The sequence below is a fragment of the Zingiber officinale genome, chromosome 7B (genome assembly GCF_018446385.1).
Source record: "Zingiber officinale cultivar Zhangliang chromosome 7B, Zo_v1.1, whole genome shotgun sequence".
NCBI lineage: Eukaryota > Viridiplantae > Streptophyta > Magnoliopsida > Zingiberales > Zingiberaceae > Zingiber > Zingiber officinale.
This window is the reverse complement of record NC_055999.1, coordinates 84254340-84269566: the sequence shown is the minus strand read 5'-3', so window position 1 is coordinate 84269566 and position 15227 is coordinate 84254340. Positions and strand designations below refer to the sequence as shown.

Here is a 15227-nt window from a genome sequence, read left to right as displayed (position 1 = left end):
CAATGAAGAACATCATGCTTTCCACTTACTTGAAACTCTTCTAGCCACTGCTTCCCTTTACATTCTGCAGATTTCATTTTTTCTGTACTGTGTCAATCCGTAGTTTTCCATTGGGTGCTATCATCACAAATATAAGGCACTTCAACTAACATTTCAAGGCTCTATAAGTAATAATAATCTTTCAAGTTCAGTAACCCAGCTGTGCCATAACTGATTTTAAAATTGAAATGCAGCTTTTGCAATACAACACACAATTCACAACTGCAGTAACAACACACTCTGCATCTCTATTTATTTCTGATCATGTTAGCAAGAAAACAATTAATTTCACAATCACAATCAATTTCACATAAGCAATGAGATGATTTCAGTTCTTTGGGTCCGGATTTTCTGTAAATCAATTCAGCATCATTTGTTGCTTCTTATGTCAAATTTCTGTAAACATTCCAGAACTTTGAAAACCGAATCTGAACAATTCACTAATTTCTGCATTAAAGTGTAACTGGCTAATCTCAAATTCTGCATTCAGCTTTCACAGCAACAACAATTTCAGAAAATAGTGTTGCACATGCTGTTGTAACTTATTTGTGTCTTGGATATCTTGAAGATTTACATCACCTTGTATCACTTATGAATCTGAGCAAAGCGTTGGAACATAAACAACTCCTTTAATCCTTTGATAGTTTTACCACACAACACCATTCTGAATTCTTGAAGCTGTCATCAGTTAAAACTCACAATAGAATTAGGCACATAACAATTTTAATTTCGTCCACAGCTCAACTCACAACAGCTCTGCACTCTGAGTTGAGTTGAAGCATTATGTGCTCACTAATTAGGAAATCTAGAAGTTTTGAGTTAACTTCATATAAGCTGGACATTATCAGAATCAAGTCCACTAAAACTACATGCCTTGAACAGATATGCAAAAACAGAATTAGAAGAAAAGTGCAAACTACTGGTTGAGAAGAGCATGCATCTTTGAAAATTGGAAACAAGAATTAGAAGTGCAGTTCATAAACAGAATTGCAGTTTCAGTTCAAAATTGATTGGGAAACAGAATTGTTTCGGGCTAGAAATGGCTTGAAGGTTTGGCACAACAACATTAGTCACAGTTTTTTTTTTCCTTTTCTGCATTCTGTTTCTTAGTAATTCAATTCTGAACATTTCACTTTCATACATAAAGCTTCATGGCAGCTTCAAAAATAATGTTACTGAAATGCAACTGGTTACTGATTTGTTTCAGCTTCTGAATTTTGAGCTTGTCACTGAGCAAATTCAATCATGCTCAGATCCACTTCTGCAGCAATAGAAAACATCAACTTCAATTCAACAGTTCAACTTTTAACCATCAAGGACTTGACTTAACAACTTCTGAAATGATTCCATTGTTTTCCTCTTTACTTCATTGGAAAGAAACTATTACTAATGTTAGGCTTTCACACTATCATTTCAAAACTTTTTGATCTACAACATCAGTAATAAAATCTGGTTGCAAAAATCTGCTTCAAGTTTCAGCATTTATAATTCAAGGAAATTTTAGCCTGAATCATGAAGGAGTTAGCTTTGAATGAGATCCCATTAAGCAGTGAATTGATAGGTAGTGGAATTCTATTCGTATTCTGGACAAAAACAACAAGAGAATTAGGCACAAAGCACCATGTATCAGCTCTGGAAACTGTCATAGATTTCAAATTCTGGGTTACAACAACAATTAATTTTGCTTAAGCCTTCCATTGATTCAAGAATTGCAAGGAAAATATGGCACATAAACAAAACTGAATACTGGGTTCTGGAATTCAGCTACAATCAGCAATTCCAGCTCCTTAGTTTCAGCAATTAAATTCTAGTGTCTCTGCAAAATCTGCAAGGTTCTGCCAATTTCACCCTTCATTTACATTCAATTGAACTCATCACTTATAATTTCAGAACACCACTTAATTCAACTTCTTTGTTTTGAACTTGAATCCAAATTTCTGTAATTCGAAAACAACACAAAGTTTTGGCACAAATCAGCATTACATTTCTGATTTCTTTTCTGCACTTCCTGCCAAAGTTCCAAATCCGATTCTTTGAATTGCTGTCCAATCCTTGAAGTTTCAATCTCCCTACAACAACTTATTAAGCATCCAACAAACAACATCTCAAATTCATTCCAGCTCAACAAATCAATTTTCATATTAGCATAACCCTTCAACTCAGCCCTTTTACCATTTCAGATTCCATAATTCAAATTCAGCATTTGCAACTCCATTGTAAACTGGCTATACAACTTATAGAAGCCAATAAAGAACACGAAACCATTTCTTACCACAAATCCCAAAGCTTCCTTAACTTATCATTTGTTTAAATGTTGTACCTGATTCTTGATTTCCTTGGCACAAAATTCTGCATTTCCAAACAATTCCTGCATATTTCTGCCACTGCCATTTTCTGCCTTCCAATTTTCTGAATTTCAATTTTTGGACAGAAACATCTACCAGAATTTCAGAATCTAATTTCTGACTTTTTCCCAATCTTGATGCTTCAATGATAAGAGAGTTACACCAGAACTTGGCACAAAACATATTGAAGTTGGCACAGCTTCAATTCCGGAATTCATTGGCTGCTAGTACTCTTTTGATTTGTGATTAAATCTCAAAGCATAACCACTATTCAAACTCTATTCTCTTGGAAAATCCTCTGAATTGCTAAAGATCCGAAGCATAATCAAACTTTTATCTCAAAAGACTTCCCTTCTTTCAGCTTAAATTGCCCTCTCAATACATCCATTAGGAGCTGAACTTGATTTTTGTAACTCAGCAGTGTCACTCAAAATTGAATTCCTACATTTCCAGCTTTTGAATTTTTACTTCAGAGATGTCTTTTCTCGGGATCACATCAAATGAATTCCACTACACAGATTAGCTTGATCTGAAACTTCTTGTTTCTTTGAAACCTTTTACAGCAACACGATCCGAAAATGAATTGAAAGGTTGGCACAATTGCATTACTGCACTTTGTATCAAATGTTCTGTTTATTCTTGCTGTTCCATTACTAGAAAAACAATCCTTTTAAAGTAGCACAAAGACCACGGATGAACATTTGATTATTGAGAGCTTGAGAATTCTGATACTCAAAATCAATTCAGAACACAAAATCCAAAACTTGCAACTTATCAAATTTAGACCTCAATTCTGTAGATTTCCTGCAGATCCATATTTTGCAGATTTGAATTTCTCTATAAAAGACCACCAAGTATCCATTCTGGAATTCCAAACTGTTTTGACAGAATTTTCCAGCAACTGTCTCTGAAACTCTCTACAAGTCATCCTAAAATTGTCTACTTCCATACATTAATTCAGTATCATTTTGTTGCTTCTTTTGTCCATCTTATGATCTTCTTACAGGAAAAATTTTCTGATTGTAATTCAGCATCTTTAAGTCCCAGCAACAAAAATTGAGTAGCACTCAGCAGCAGATGACTTTCAGAATTCAAATTCTGATAAATGACACTTCATTTCTGCAACTATTAACTCAACTTAAGCACACCATAACAGAATTTTGGTAACTTTAAGATCTTCAATTCTACATTTCCAAGTTCTATTTTTTTTTTAAATTTGCATATCTTAACAATTTCCTTTTTCTGTTTCTGTCTTTGGTAGATTCAATAAGGGCATGCCATTAATCACCAGTAGCAGTATTGATCACAACACTCAGCATTAATTCAACACATCTCCAAAACTAGCAACTAACCTTCTCAACAATATCTTCATTCGAGTATCAGATTTCTCTTCATGAATTCTTGCTGTTCAGAAGCTTACTGCAGTAATAGCTTATTGCAGCCCAAAACTGACTTAAATTTCTCCTCTTCTCTTGATACAACTGCAGTAATATCTTCATTTGATACAACTCAAACTGCCTTCTATCTTTGCTTACTGCAGATTTTGTATAAAAACCAAATCTGCATAAACCAATTTTTCAGCTACAATCAGCTAGCACGTTCTCATTTCAACAAGGAATTCAGTTAATCTTGGTTAGCTAAGATAACACACTCATTTTGTGAGTTTTTTTCTTTCAAACCCATACAGAATCTATGCCCAGCAGCAACAGAATTGATCTTTGCGGGATATGTCCACATCTTGATCAAGCCAACTTATCAAGCAATTCAACCAAAATCTCAATGAAATAGAGCAAGCAAAGGCAAACATAGATTAAAATGCTAGAGGAGAATGTTTAAGAAAATTGTGAAGAAAGGAATTGGAATTAATGTGGGATCAAGAATGAAAACAATCCTTAATTTCCATGCACACATATGTTATTGTGACTTTGAAAAGAAATTAAGCAAATTCTAGAGTTCAATTGCTATGAGTGCATGTCACACAAGAGAAAATAATAGTGTATAGGCTTAAAGTGGTCCTCTCTAGGTAATTTTTATGCAATCAAGCTCAATTAATCAATATGGAATCCACCACCATTTTAACCAATATCATGTAAGTAGAGTATCCAATCATGTCAAATGACCTAAAGTTGATGATCAAATTTAAAACAACTTTTACCATCTTACAAGTATTACTAAACAATTCATGGAGAATTTATTCAAATGACATGCTATGTATACCAACTAAATGCAAAGTATGGAAGTAAAATGCAAAATGCATAAACAAAGTGCAAATGCAAAGTATGAAACTAAAATGCAAATGAAAAGTATTAAACTAAAGACACGTATAAAGCAAGAATTTATTAACAAAGCATGAATTAAAACGTAAAAGGAAGCGAAATTGGAACCAACTCCCCTTTCATTCCCGGTGGTTGAAGAAGGTTTAGAAGAAGAATCCATCCCGGAAGTGGAGTAATCATGGTTCCACTCGAATTCTTCTTATTAATCATTTTTCCTTCGAAAGCTTTTTCTGGAGGTCGAAGGCGGTTCAGTTTAAGCACCCACTCCGGGAGCTTGTGTTCTCCTACAACATCAATAAAAGAAAATACCTCCCACACACATGTGGGGTAAAAAGAAAATAGGAGAATATTAGTGTGGATAAAATATATATCAAGAATTGCATCACAACTAATAAAATCAACAATTGGTACCTCAATAAAATTCTTTGAAAAATTACACAAAATACTCACCTTGTCGTGTTGAAAGGTACTTATAGGTTCTAGAATGGTGTTTATTACCTCCTCTTCATCAAGAAAATGCTCAGACTCTAGTTCTGGTGAATGTTCATCTTCATGTAGTGATTCTTGGGTGCTTGGCTCCATAGCACAAGTCCCTACACTTACTACCTCCATTCTTGGTGATTCTTGAGGTAATGCTTCCAGTAAGCATTCTCCTACACATAAATTATCTTCAACAACAATTCCTGCATCATTTTCAACATCTAAAGCAACAACATTAGTAGTATCAGAAATTTGAATAACTACATCATCCTCACAAATAAAACTAGAAAATTCTTGTGAATAAATGGGAATAGGGTCAGGCCTGACAAAATCACTACTCTCCATCTCCTCACTGGCGTTCTGTGCTTGTAACTGATTAATTGATGATACAATCTGATCTAATTGACTCTGTATATTCTGTATCCTTGCAAATTGTTGCTCTTTATGCTCTCTCATTTGTTGCATAACTTCATTGCATTTCCACATTGATTCTTCAATTTATTCTTGTGCATCCTCATACCTATTCCATTGCTCCATAGGTAGGTAGGACTGATATTCAAGCTGATAAAACTGAGTCTGAGGCTGATAATAATAATTCTCCATCCCATCTCCAAAATACTGATGATATGGATCCATGGTCACATGAATTTCCTGTTCTTACACTGAAACACTAACAAATAAAATCAGAAGACTCAGGATCAAATAAAATCAAATACATGGATATATAATCATGAAAGCAATCAAAACAATCCTAAAATTACTAAACATTGCATATTACAATTTCCCCGGCAACGACGCCAAAATTTGGTAAAGCCGATCTGTCACATCCGTTAATCAAATTATACAAATGTATTTTCCACTGAACCCCTTAATTAAACAATAATGTTGTAGTAACGAGCCCAGGATCGCTCTCGAGGAACCAACAGTATGATGTAATTTAGGATTGTATTTTTATTCCTATTTTTGGGGTTTTCGATATAAAAATGGAGTTGGGGGTTTTAAAGCTTTGAATATAAATCTACAAAGGAAAACACAGCAGTAAACAAATTAATCTAAAGCATAACTAAAACCTACCTATGTGCCAATAATCAAACCTTAACGCATTGTCACTCCTACATTGAGATTAAATCATTGACACTCTTAAACTAAGAATAAACAACAAGACATAAATGAATACGTTCTAAAGCAAAATTTAAATCTTAACTACTAAAACTAAGCTACTCAACAGTGCTGAAATTTAAGCTAAAGCTAAATTAACAACAACTTCAAAAGCAATTAAAACTGAATTACTCAAACACTTGAATTAAAACAATTAAGTTAAGAAGAACTATGCTAATGAATCCAAACAACATTAACTGAAATCTAAATCTGTAAATAGTAAAATGAATGCAAAAATTAAACCCTAAACCATCTCAACTCCAAATCTCTTCTCACGACAATTTCTCCTTGCCGTCACACAAGGAAACAACGGAGAACACTCCAACTGTAATCAGAGAAGACAACCTCAGTAGCTACACTCAACTCAGCCTTCACCAGCACCATCGGAGACCACTCCAAACGAAGCTAATGAAGATCGGTGCCGCCCAACTCGGAAAATCTGAAAATCTGTGAGCTGCAACCTCAGATCTGATGTGGAGAAGATGATGGATGGAAGGTCGTCGGGAATGGTCCAGTAGCAGTGGAGGAACACCGCCAAAGCTCACTGATGGAAGCGGAACCACCGATTGGAGGAACACCTCACAATCGGCAGCGGCAGAAGCAGAGGTTTGCGGAGCAGAATTCGCGCCGCAGGAACACCTTGAAGCGAGGTCAGATCATCAGGAGATGGTAGCAAGCAGCTGAGAACGTCGTCGGCGATGAAATTGGCCGGAAAATTGATCTAGAGATCGAGATGGTGGTCGGAATCTCGGAGAACGCCACGGGACGCGAAGAACGGCACTGTGGAGAATCGACGAAGAAGCTGGCTACTGTAGCTTCTCATTTAAATCAGATCTGGATCTGGAATGGACGGTTGAGATGATTCCGGGCTAAATCAACGGTGAAAAGTCATCCAAAATCTGATCCGAAGGTACTGATGTTGATCTAGGGTCTGGATCTACCCTCCCGTAGGTCGGATTGATCATATCATCACTTGATGGCCCAGATCGGCCCAGTCTTCATTGAACGGTCCAGATTAAGTCGGACTGGATCAATAGCTAGATGAACTCAGATCTGCATCAAAACTTCTGGATCTTCATCAATGGCTCAGATCTGCTCCCCATTAAGTTGGATCGGCCAGATCTTCAACGGATGGTCCAAATCTGTCCTATTCTTGATGAACGGCTCATAATGCTCAATGGCTAGATCTTCTCGTTTGAACTCCGATTTGAGCCCAATTTCGGTCCAAATAGATCCAAATCCAAGATCCTTTGATGCCTACAAAATAATAATCAAATATTAGCATCAAATAACACCAAAAATAATATAATTTGTAATTAAGTCCAAAAATACACACTATGCACAAAATGTGATGTAACCATGATTTAAACTATGAAATCAACATCAAACCATGCATATATGAATCAAAATAATGCAGTAAAATCATGGTTATCACTACATCAAAGTAGAAGAAGCATAGGCGGCTCGGAGGAAAGCCGAAAGACCACCTCCCTCTACCAACAAGCCGGAGAGAAGAGTGCCTCAACCACCTCCTTAACCTCTGCCGCGCGCCCGAGAAGCCAGACCTATTTTCTATCCCGGGCTGGAGATCAGACCCGCTCCCCGAGTCGCAGCCGTACATGCTCCTCGACTTGGACCATGGAACACTCGGTATTGTACTTCTCATCGGTCTCGCACTCATGATACTAACCACTGTTTCTAGTTTGCGCGGGATTCCAAGCGGGCTGCCGAGTTAGGCTTACCACCGCCTAAGCTAGCCCCTCAAGTGCTCAAGCTGATGGAAGAGCAATGAACCGCCGCTGGACAGGCCGGGCAATCCCGCCCCGACCTAGCGGGGCCCAGTGCTCATCAACCTGGTAGGGGGAAAGAGCCAGAGGAATTGCGGGAAGCCGAGAACAGAGGCAATGCTGTCGTCAGGGAGATTGGCATGATCTCTGGTGGACCAACTGATGGAGATTCGGGAAGAGCGTGCAAGTCACATGTGCGCCGCTTGGAGGTTCACACTGTTGGATGCAGCCAAGAGCAGCCTGCTGGCCCTGTTATTAGCTTCGGGCCGGCAGACCTGGAAGGTCTAGAGCTGCCTCACGATGATGCACTTATCATCAAGGCTATTATTGCCAATAGCCGAGTAGCTCGGGTTTTCATGGACACCGGGAGTGTTAGAGTGTATACTAAAAGCCTAGCTTTTGGTATAAACATTTATCTAGAAATAAGAATCACATTGGTCAAATGTCTACATTTATGATAAATGTAGTTGTTCAATTAATTTATATTGTAGATAACATGGTGTGTGGTGTCACACACAGAGGATCATGTTATCAGTACCTTATAAATTATAAACAGTAGCTCACGACCATAATGGAAAGGAACAAACCATTGGAAAGTCGTAGTGTAATTAGGTATTAGTTTATCTTAACTATATAATTACACTAGTACACTTAGAGTGTATTGAGTAGGACCATTAGAGGCCATTTCTTTTATACTGACTTTATAAAGAAACAAAGACCTCAGTTATTATGGAAGTGTGTGCTCTTAATCCTAATATAATAACAAGCACATATATTTGATATTTATTTCTTTAATTTATCAATGGGTGAGATTTAGTTCGATGAATCAATAAGCCTGATAAGTTGGGAAATGATATCACTTATAGTGTGTGTTGTTGATTATAGAAGGAAACTGTGTCCTAGTGATCTAGGTTGAGAATGTCCCCAAGAGGAGCTCATAAGGATTGTCATGTTAAACCCTGCAGGTGGACTTAGTCCGACATGACGATGAAGTTGAGTGGTACTACTCTTGGAGCTAGATATTAATTAAGTGAGTTGTCAGTAACTTACTTAATTAGTGGATTTTTGTTATCTTAAACACAGGGAGACTAACACACTCATAATAAGAAGGAGCCCAAAATGTAATTTGGGATTGGTGCGGTAGTTCAATAATAGTTCTCTAGTGGAATGAATTATTATTGATAAAATTAAGTTGTGTGTGCTGGGCGATGCTTAATTTTATCGGGAGACCAAAATCAATTCCTCCTCTCGGTCCCTATCGTAGCCTCTAGTATATAGAGATTTATACCCACCGCATACCCACCTTCTTACCCATCCAATGGGGCCGGCCAAGCTAGCTTGGAACCCAAGCTAGGGCCGGCCAAGATCAAGTGGATGAGCCATGTAGGTGGCCGGCCAAAGCTTGGGTCCCAAGCTTAGGTGGCCGACCACTAGAATATTAAAAAGGATTTTTATTAAAATTATTTCTTATGTGGATATCATGATTTTAAGAGAGAGTTTAAAAATTAAAAATTTCCTTTTATAGTTTTCTACAAAAGATTAAGAGAAGAGATTAATCTCTTTCCTTATTTGTAGTTTAAAAGGATGGTTTTAATTTTTTGGTAAAAACTTTCCTTATTTGTAAATCATCTACATGTTTAAAAGAGAGTTTAAAATTTGAAATCTTTCCTTATTTGTTGATTAAAGGAGGATTTTAAATTTTAAGAAAACTTTCCTTTTTAATCATGTTCATGATTTAAAAGAGAGTTTAAAATTAAATATTCTCTTTTATAAGTTTCTACAAAAGATTAAGAAAAGATTTGATATCTTTCCTTATTTGTAGATTAAAGGAGATTTTAATTTATAGAGATAACTTTCTTTTTATCCACATGTTTAAAAAAAAGATTTTAATTTATTAAATTTCCTTCTTATAAACCAATCATAAAGGGATTAAAATTATTGGAGAAATTTTTATAAATTTCTAAGACAAATTAGGAAGTTTTAATTAATTAAAACTCTCCTTGTTTGTAGCTTTTATATGGCCGGCCAAATAAAATTGAGAAAGAAAATTATTTTTAATTAAATAAATTTTCCTTTTCAATGGCAAAAGAATTAAGGAAGTTTTTATTAAAATTTCCTTATTTGCCAAGATCAAGGATTATAAAAGAGGGGGTAGAGGAGGCTTCAAGGCTAACGAATCTATTCTATTTCTCTCCCTCTTTTCCTTGGTGGTGTGGCCGACCCTTCCTTCTTCTCTTCTTCTTCTCTTTGTGGCCGAACCTCTTCATGCTCATGGAGTTTTAATTGGTGGCCGGATCTAGCTTAAGGAAGAAGGAGAGAAAGCTTACATCCCTTGGAGCTTGGTTGGTGGAAAAGATCTTCATCTTTTGGAAGCTTTGTGCTTGGCCGAAATTTGAAAAAAGGAGAAGAAGGTGCTTTGGTGGTTTCTCATCTCGGAAGATCGTTGCCCACACAACGTCCGAGGTTAGAAGAGGAATACGGTAGAAGATCAAGAGGTCTTTCTAAAAGGTATAACTAGTAATTTTTCTTTCCGCATCATACTAGTTATTTTTGGAAATAATACTAAATACAAGAGGCATACGATTCTAGTGTTTCGAATTTGTTTTCGATATAGTGTTCTTTTGTTTTTATTTTCCTTGTGATTTGTTTGTTCTTTTCAGTTGACCTAAAGTTATTTTAGGAAATTAAATATTAGCTTTCCTTAAAAGATTTTGTCTAGTCGGTGGTGGTTGCTCCCATATCCAAGAAGGTCATGTGCCTCGCCACGTCAGTACTGGGAACCAATTTTGGAAATTAATATTTAATGGAATTAATAACTTAGATGATTTGGATCAAACGTGTTAAGTTTCGCAGGAGATCCAAGTCAAAACCTAAAAGAACAAATAGATTAAGTTTTGGATCAAACGTGTTAAGTTTCGCAGGCGATCCAAAATTTAATTTAAAAGAACACATGGTAGCTAGGAAAAGGTTCAGACCTTTGTACAAAATTTTTGTACAGTGGAACCATTAGGTTTTTCGAGTAGCAACCAATAGGGAGCTCGGTCAATATTCTGTTCAGAACTGCATTCGAGGAGATGCAGATTGATGCTACTGAACTACAGCCGATGGCTACATCTCTATATGGATTTACAGGCAATGAGGTGAAGCCAATGAGTCAGATTAAGCTGGCCATATCTTAGGGTACCGAGCCGTTGGTGCGCACAAGGAGGAGCACTTTTATAGTGGTGGACTCCCCTTCTTCTTATAATGTCATTTTGGGAAGGCCCGCCCTGCATGAATTTAGGGTTGCTGTTTCAACCTTCCATCAGAAAATCAAATTTCTCGTGGGCGAGCAGGTCGGGGAAGTTAAATGAGAACAGAGGGTTTCTCGCCGATGCTATATTGATACGGTCCGGGTGGAGGCTCGAAAAAAATCAAAGGATGCAAGATGGGGGTGCCCACGCTGCTCAAGAAGAGCCTCTGCCTGTGGCTGAGGAACCTATCCCCTGGGAGGAGGTACAACTATACGCTGAGTGTCCTGAGAGTGTAACTTGCTTGGCAAGCGACCTTCCTTCTCCCCTCAAGGAAGAGTTAGTTCAATGCTTGATTCGTAATCGGGACGTCTTTGCCTGGTCTACAAAAGAGTTACCTGGGGTCAGGCCGGAAGTAGCCGAGCATAAGTTACATTTACTACCAAATGCCCGACCTATCAAGCAAAAGAAAAGAAACTTCTCAGCCGACCAGAATAAAATAATCAGAGCTGAGGTGGATCAGCTCAGGAAGGCAGGCCACGTTCGAGAAGTACAGTTCCCGTCCTGACTCTCTAATGTGGTTTTAGTAAAAAAATCGAACAATAAGTGGAGGGTGTGTATAGACTTCAGAGACCTCAACCGAGCTAGTCCCAAGGACTGCTATCCTCTGTCCCGGATCTATCAGATGGTGGATTCCATAGCCGGCTGCGAGAGGATCTACATGCTGGATGCATACCAGGGGTATCATCAGATACCTCTAGCGAGGGAGGACCAAGAAAAGGTTAGTTTCATTACGGCTGACGGTACCTTCTGTTATACTGTCATGTCCTTTGGTCTCAGGAACGCTAGAGCCACATACCAAAGAATGATGGACAAAATCTTCCGGGAGCAGATCGGGCGCAATGTGGAGGTTTATGCGGATGATATACTCATCAAGTCCCTGTTAGCCGTGAACTTGATCAAGGATGTGGAAGAAACATGCAGGACTCTCCGGCAGTATGGGCTGAAGCTGAACCCCTTGAAATGCCTGTTTGGAGCTAAAGGAGGAAAATTCTTGGGCTACTTGATGACCGAGCGGGGAATAGAAGCTAATCCAGAAAAAGTTCGGGCATTACGTGATATGCAGCCTCCCCAGATTTGAAGGAAACTCAGAAGCTGGTCGGCAGAATAACAGCCCTGTCAAGATTCATTTCCAGATCTGCAGACCGAGCTGCTCCTTTCTTTAAAGTGCTCAGGAAGACCTCCAAATTCCAATGGGATGAAGGCTGTACTCGAGCTTTTGAGGAGCTGAAGAAGTATTTGGAGGCTTTGCCATCTTTGTTCAAGTCGGTTGTTGGGGAACCCTTATGGGTCTACTTATCTGCCACCCCTGAGGTCGTAGGGGCCGTGCTTGTTAAGGAACATGACAATGTACAACGACCAGTGTATTTCTTCAGTCATCTATTAAAAGGGGTCGAGGCTCGATACACGACCCTCGAGAAGTTGGTTTACGGATTGGTTCTTATGGCTCGGCGATTAAGACCTTACTTCTTAGCACATCCCATCACAGTTTTAACCAATAGCACCATGGGGAGAGCTCTAACTAATATAGAAGTGGTAGGTCGGCTTATCAAGTGGGCAACAGAGTTGGGGGAATACGATATACAATATCAGCCGCGCACAGCCATTAAGGCGCAGGCCTTAGCAGATTTCTTAACAGAAATTCATCAGACCAACTCTGAAGAAACTTGGAAGGTCTATGTGGATGAATCGACGAATCACCAAGGAAGCGGGGTCGGGGTCTTATTGATATCTCCCCAAGGGGATATACTCCAATTGGTTGTTCGATTGAATTTTCGAGTCACCAACAATGAGGCAGAATACGAGGCTTTGCTGGCTGGACTGCAAGCAACCCGTCACATAGGGGCAGCCCGGGTAATCATTTATTCAGATTCCCAGCTGGTAACTCAGCAGGTGACCGACAACTTTATGATAAATTGTGATAAATTACAAGTATACTGGGAAGCTTATGAGAAGATGAAAGGGGAATTTGCAGAGATCACAGTGGCCAAGATCCCCAGGTCGGAGAATGAGAAGGCAGATGAGCTAGCAAAGATGGCCAGTTCCTTAACTACTTGGGTGTTGGACCGGTCAACGGCACAAACTTTCCTTATAGCTCAGATAGATATGCAAAATAATAGGGAAGCAACTATCGATTGGCGGACACCCATGATCGACTATCTTAGGCAGGGTATCTTATCAACCGACCCAGAAGAATCACGGCTGATCAGGAAGCAAGCCCATGCTTATGTCATGATCGGGGATCAGCTCTACAAGAGGTCCTTCTCCAGACCCTTACTCAAATGCTTAGATATGGAGGAGGCCGACCAAGCCTTGCGAGAAATACATCTGGGATGCTGTGGCAATCATGTAGGTGGTCGGACCTTGTCTCGCAAGGTACTCCTGGCCGGGTATTTCTGGCATACTTTACAGAGGGATGCTCACAAGTTGGTAAACACCTGCCTGTCCTGCCAAAGGCACCAAAATTTAACACATCGACCAACAGCTCTGCTGAGAACCTCTATAGTCTCATGTCCTTTTGATCAGTGGGGCACGGGTATTGTGGGACCATTTCCGATAGTTCCGAGTCAAAGACATTTCTTGTTAGTGGCGATAGATTATTTCTCTAAGTGGGTGGAAGCAGAGGCCCTGGCCAGGATCACAGAAGATGTCGTCATCCAATTTCTATGGAAGAACATTCTTTGCAGATTCGGTATTCCTCACAAACTGGTGTCAGACAATGGAAGGCAATTTCAAGGGCAAAAAATACAGGCCTGGTGCAAGGGGTTTGACATAACGCAGGCCTTCACTTCAGTAGCATATCCACAAAGCAATGGTCAGACTGAGGTAGTCAACAGAGAAATAATACGAGGTCTGAAGGTTAAGCTGGATCATGTGGGAGGTAACTGGGTGGAGGAGTTATCAAGCATCTTATGGGCTTATCGCACAACACCTCGGGAAAGTACGGGTCTAACACCATTCCATCTGGTTTATGGCAATGAAGCGGTTGTACCCATAGAAATCGGAGTTCCATCAGTCAGGAGGACATTATACGACGAAGAAAACTCAGAGCGGTGGTTGGCTGAGCTGGACCTCATTAGTGAAACCCGTGATAGGACGGCAGCTCAGCTTGAGGCCTATCGACAAAGAATGAGACAAAATTATAACAGCAGAGTGATTCCTCGATTCTTTGGAGAAGGAGATCTGGTCTGGAAGCAAATTAAGCCCGTGGGGGACGTGGCCAAATTAGCACCCCAGTGGGATGGACCATACAAAATCATCAAAAAACTATTGTCCGGAGCTTATTACTTACAGGATGACCGGGGCAAGAAGCTGGACCGACCATGGAGCGCCAACTACTTGCGACCTTACAAAGTCTAAAGAAGCATATAAAGAAAAATATGTCGGGCTGTAGACCGAGCTGTCACCTACTTGACAGACCAGGGTAGCAGATTAGGGAAAAAAGCAGATCAGATAGGGCGGTGAGGGGATATGAAAGCGGAAATTGTATGTCCTAATATTTCTTTCGGCAAACTAAGCAATTTTAGCAAAAGATAAACCTTAGTACAAGCGGAAAAAATAGTGAAGTAATTAACAAGAAATTGTTAAGTCGTTATATATAAGCAGTCAAGAAGAATCATTTGAAAGGAGAAAAAATCTCATCCGGAATTTCCTTAAGGATTCGGTCGTGATCTAAAAATTCAGGAGGAGGAGCTGATTTCAGGTAGTCCTGTTCATAAAGTTGTCGCAGAGGCCCGACCGCCCCATATATAATAGAGGTGGAGAAACGCTGCCCTGCTTGTGTACAGAATTCTGGAGAACGTAGGTACAAAGTGCGGCTCTGTTGACAGCGGCCATTCTCTCCTTCTTTAT

General features: G+C 39.2%; 1 protein-coding gene across 1 annotated transcript; it reads left to right on the top strand.

Moving 5' to 3' along the window:
- Positions 1-11512: 11512 nt before the first annotated feature.
- Positions 11513-14735, top strand: LOC122004494. Its single transcript, XM_042559371.1, has 6 exons — positions 11513-11580; positions 12156-12373; positions 12442-13229; positions 13332-13805; positions 13902-14489; positions 14670-14735. Exons 1-6 carry the CDS (start codon positions 11513-11515, stop codon positions 14733-14735), a joined length of 2202 nt encoding a protein of 733 aa, XP_042415305.1.
- Positions 14736-15227: the final 492 nt, after the last annotated feature.

Excerpts from the sequence above, each read along its gene's own strand:
- LOC122004494 (XM_042559371.1), top strand. The coding sequence starts at position 11,513 with ATGGGGGTGCCCACGCTGCTCAAGAAGAGCCTCTGCCTGTGGCTGAGG. Across the intron at positions 13,230-13,331 it reads GTCACATAGGGGCAGCCCGG|ATGAAAGGGGAATTTGCAGA; the intron begins GTAATCATTTAT and ends GCTTATGAGAAG. Across the intron at positions 14,490-14,669 it reads GGACGGCAGCTCAGCTTGAG|GATGACCGGGGCAAGAAGCT; the intron begins GCCTATCGACAA and ends TATTACTTACAG.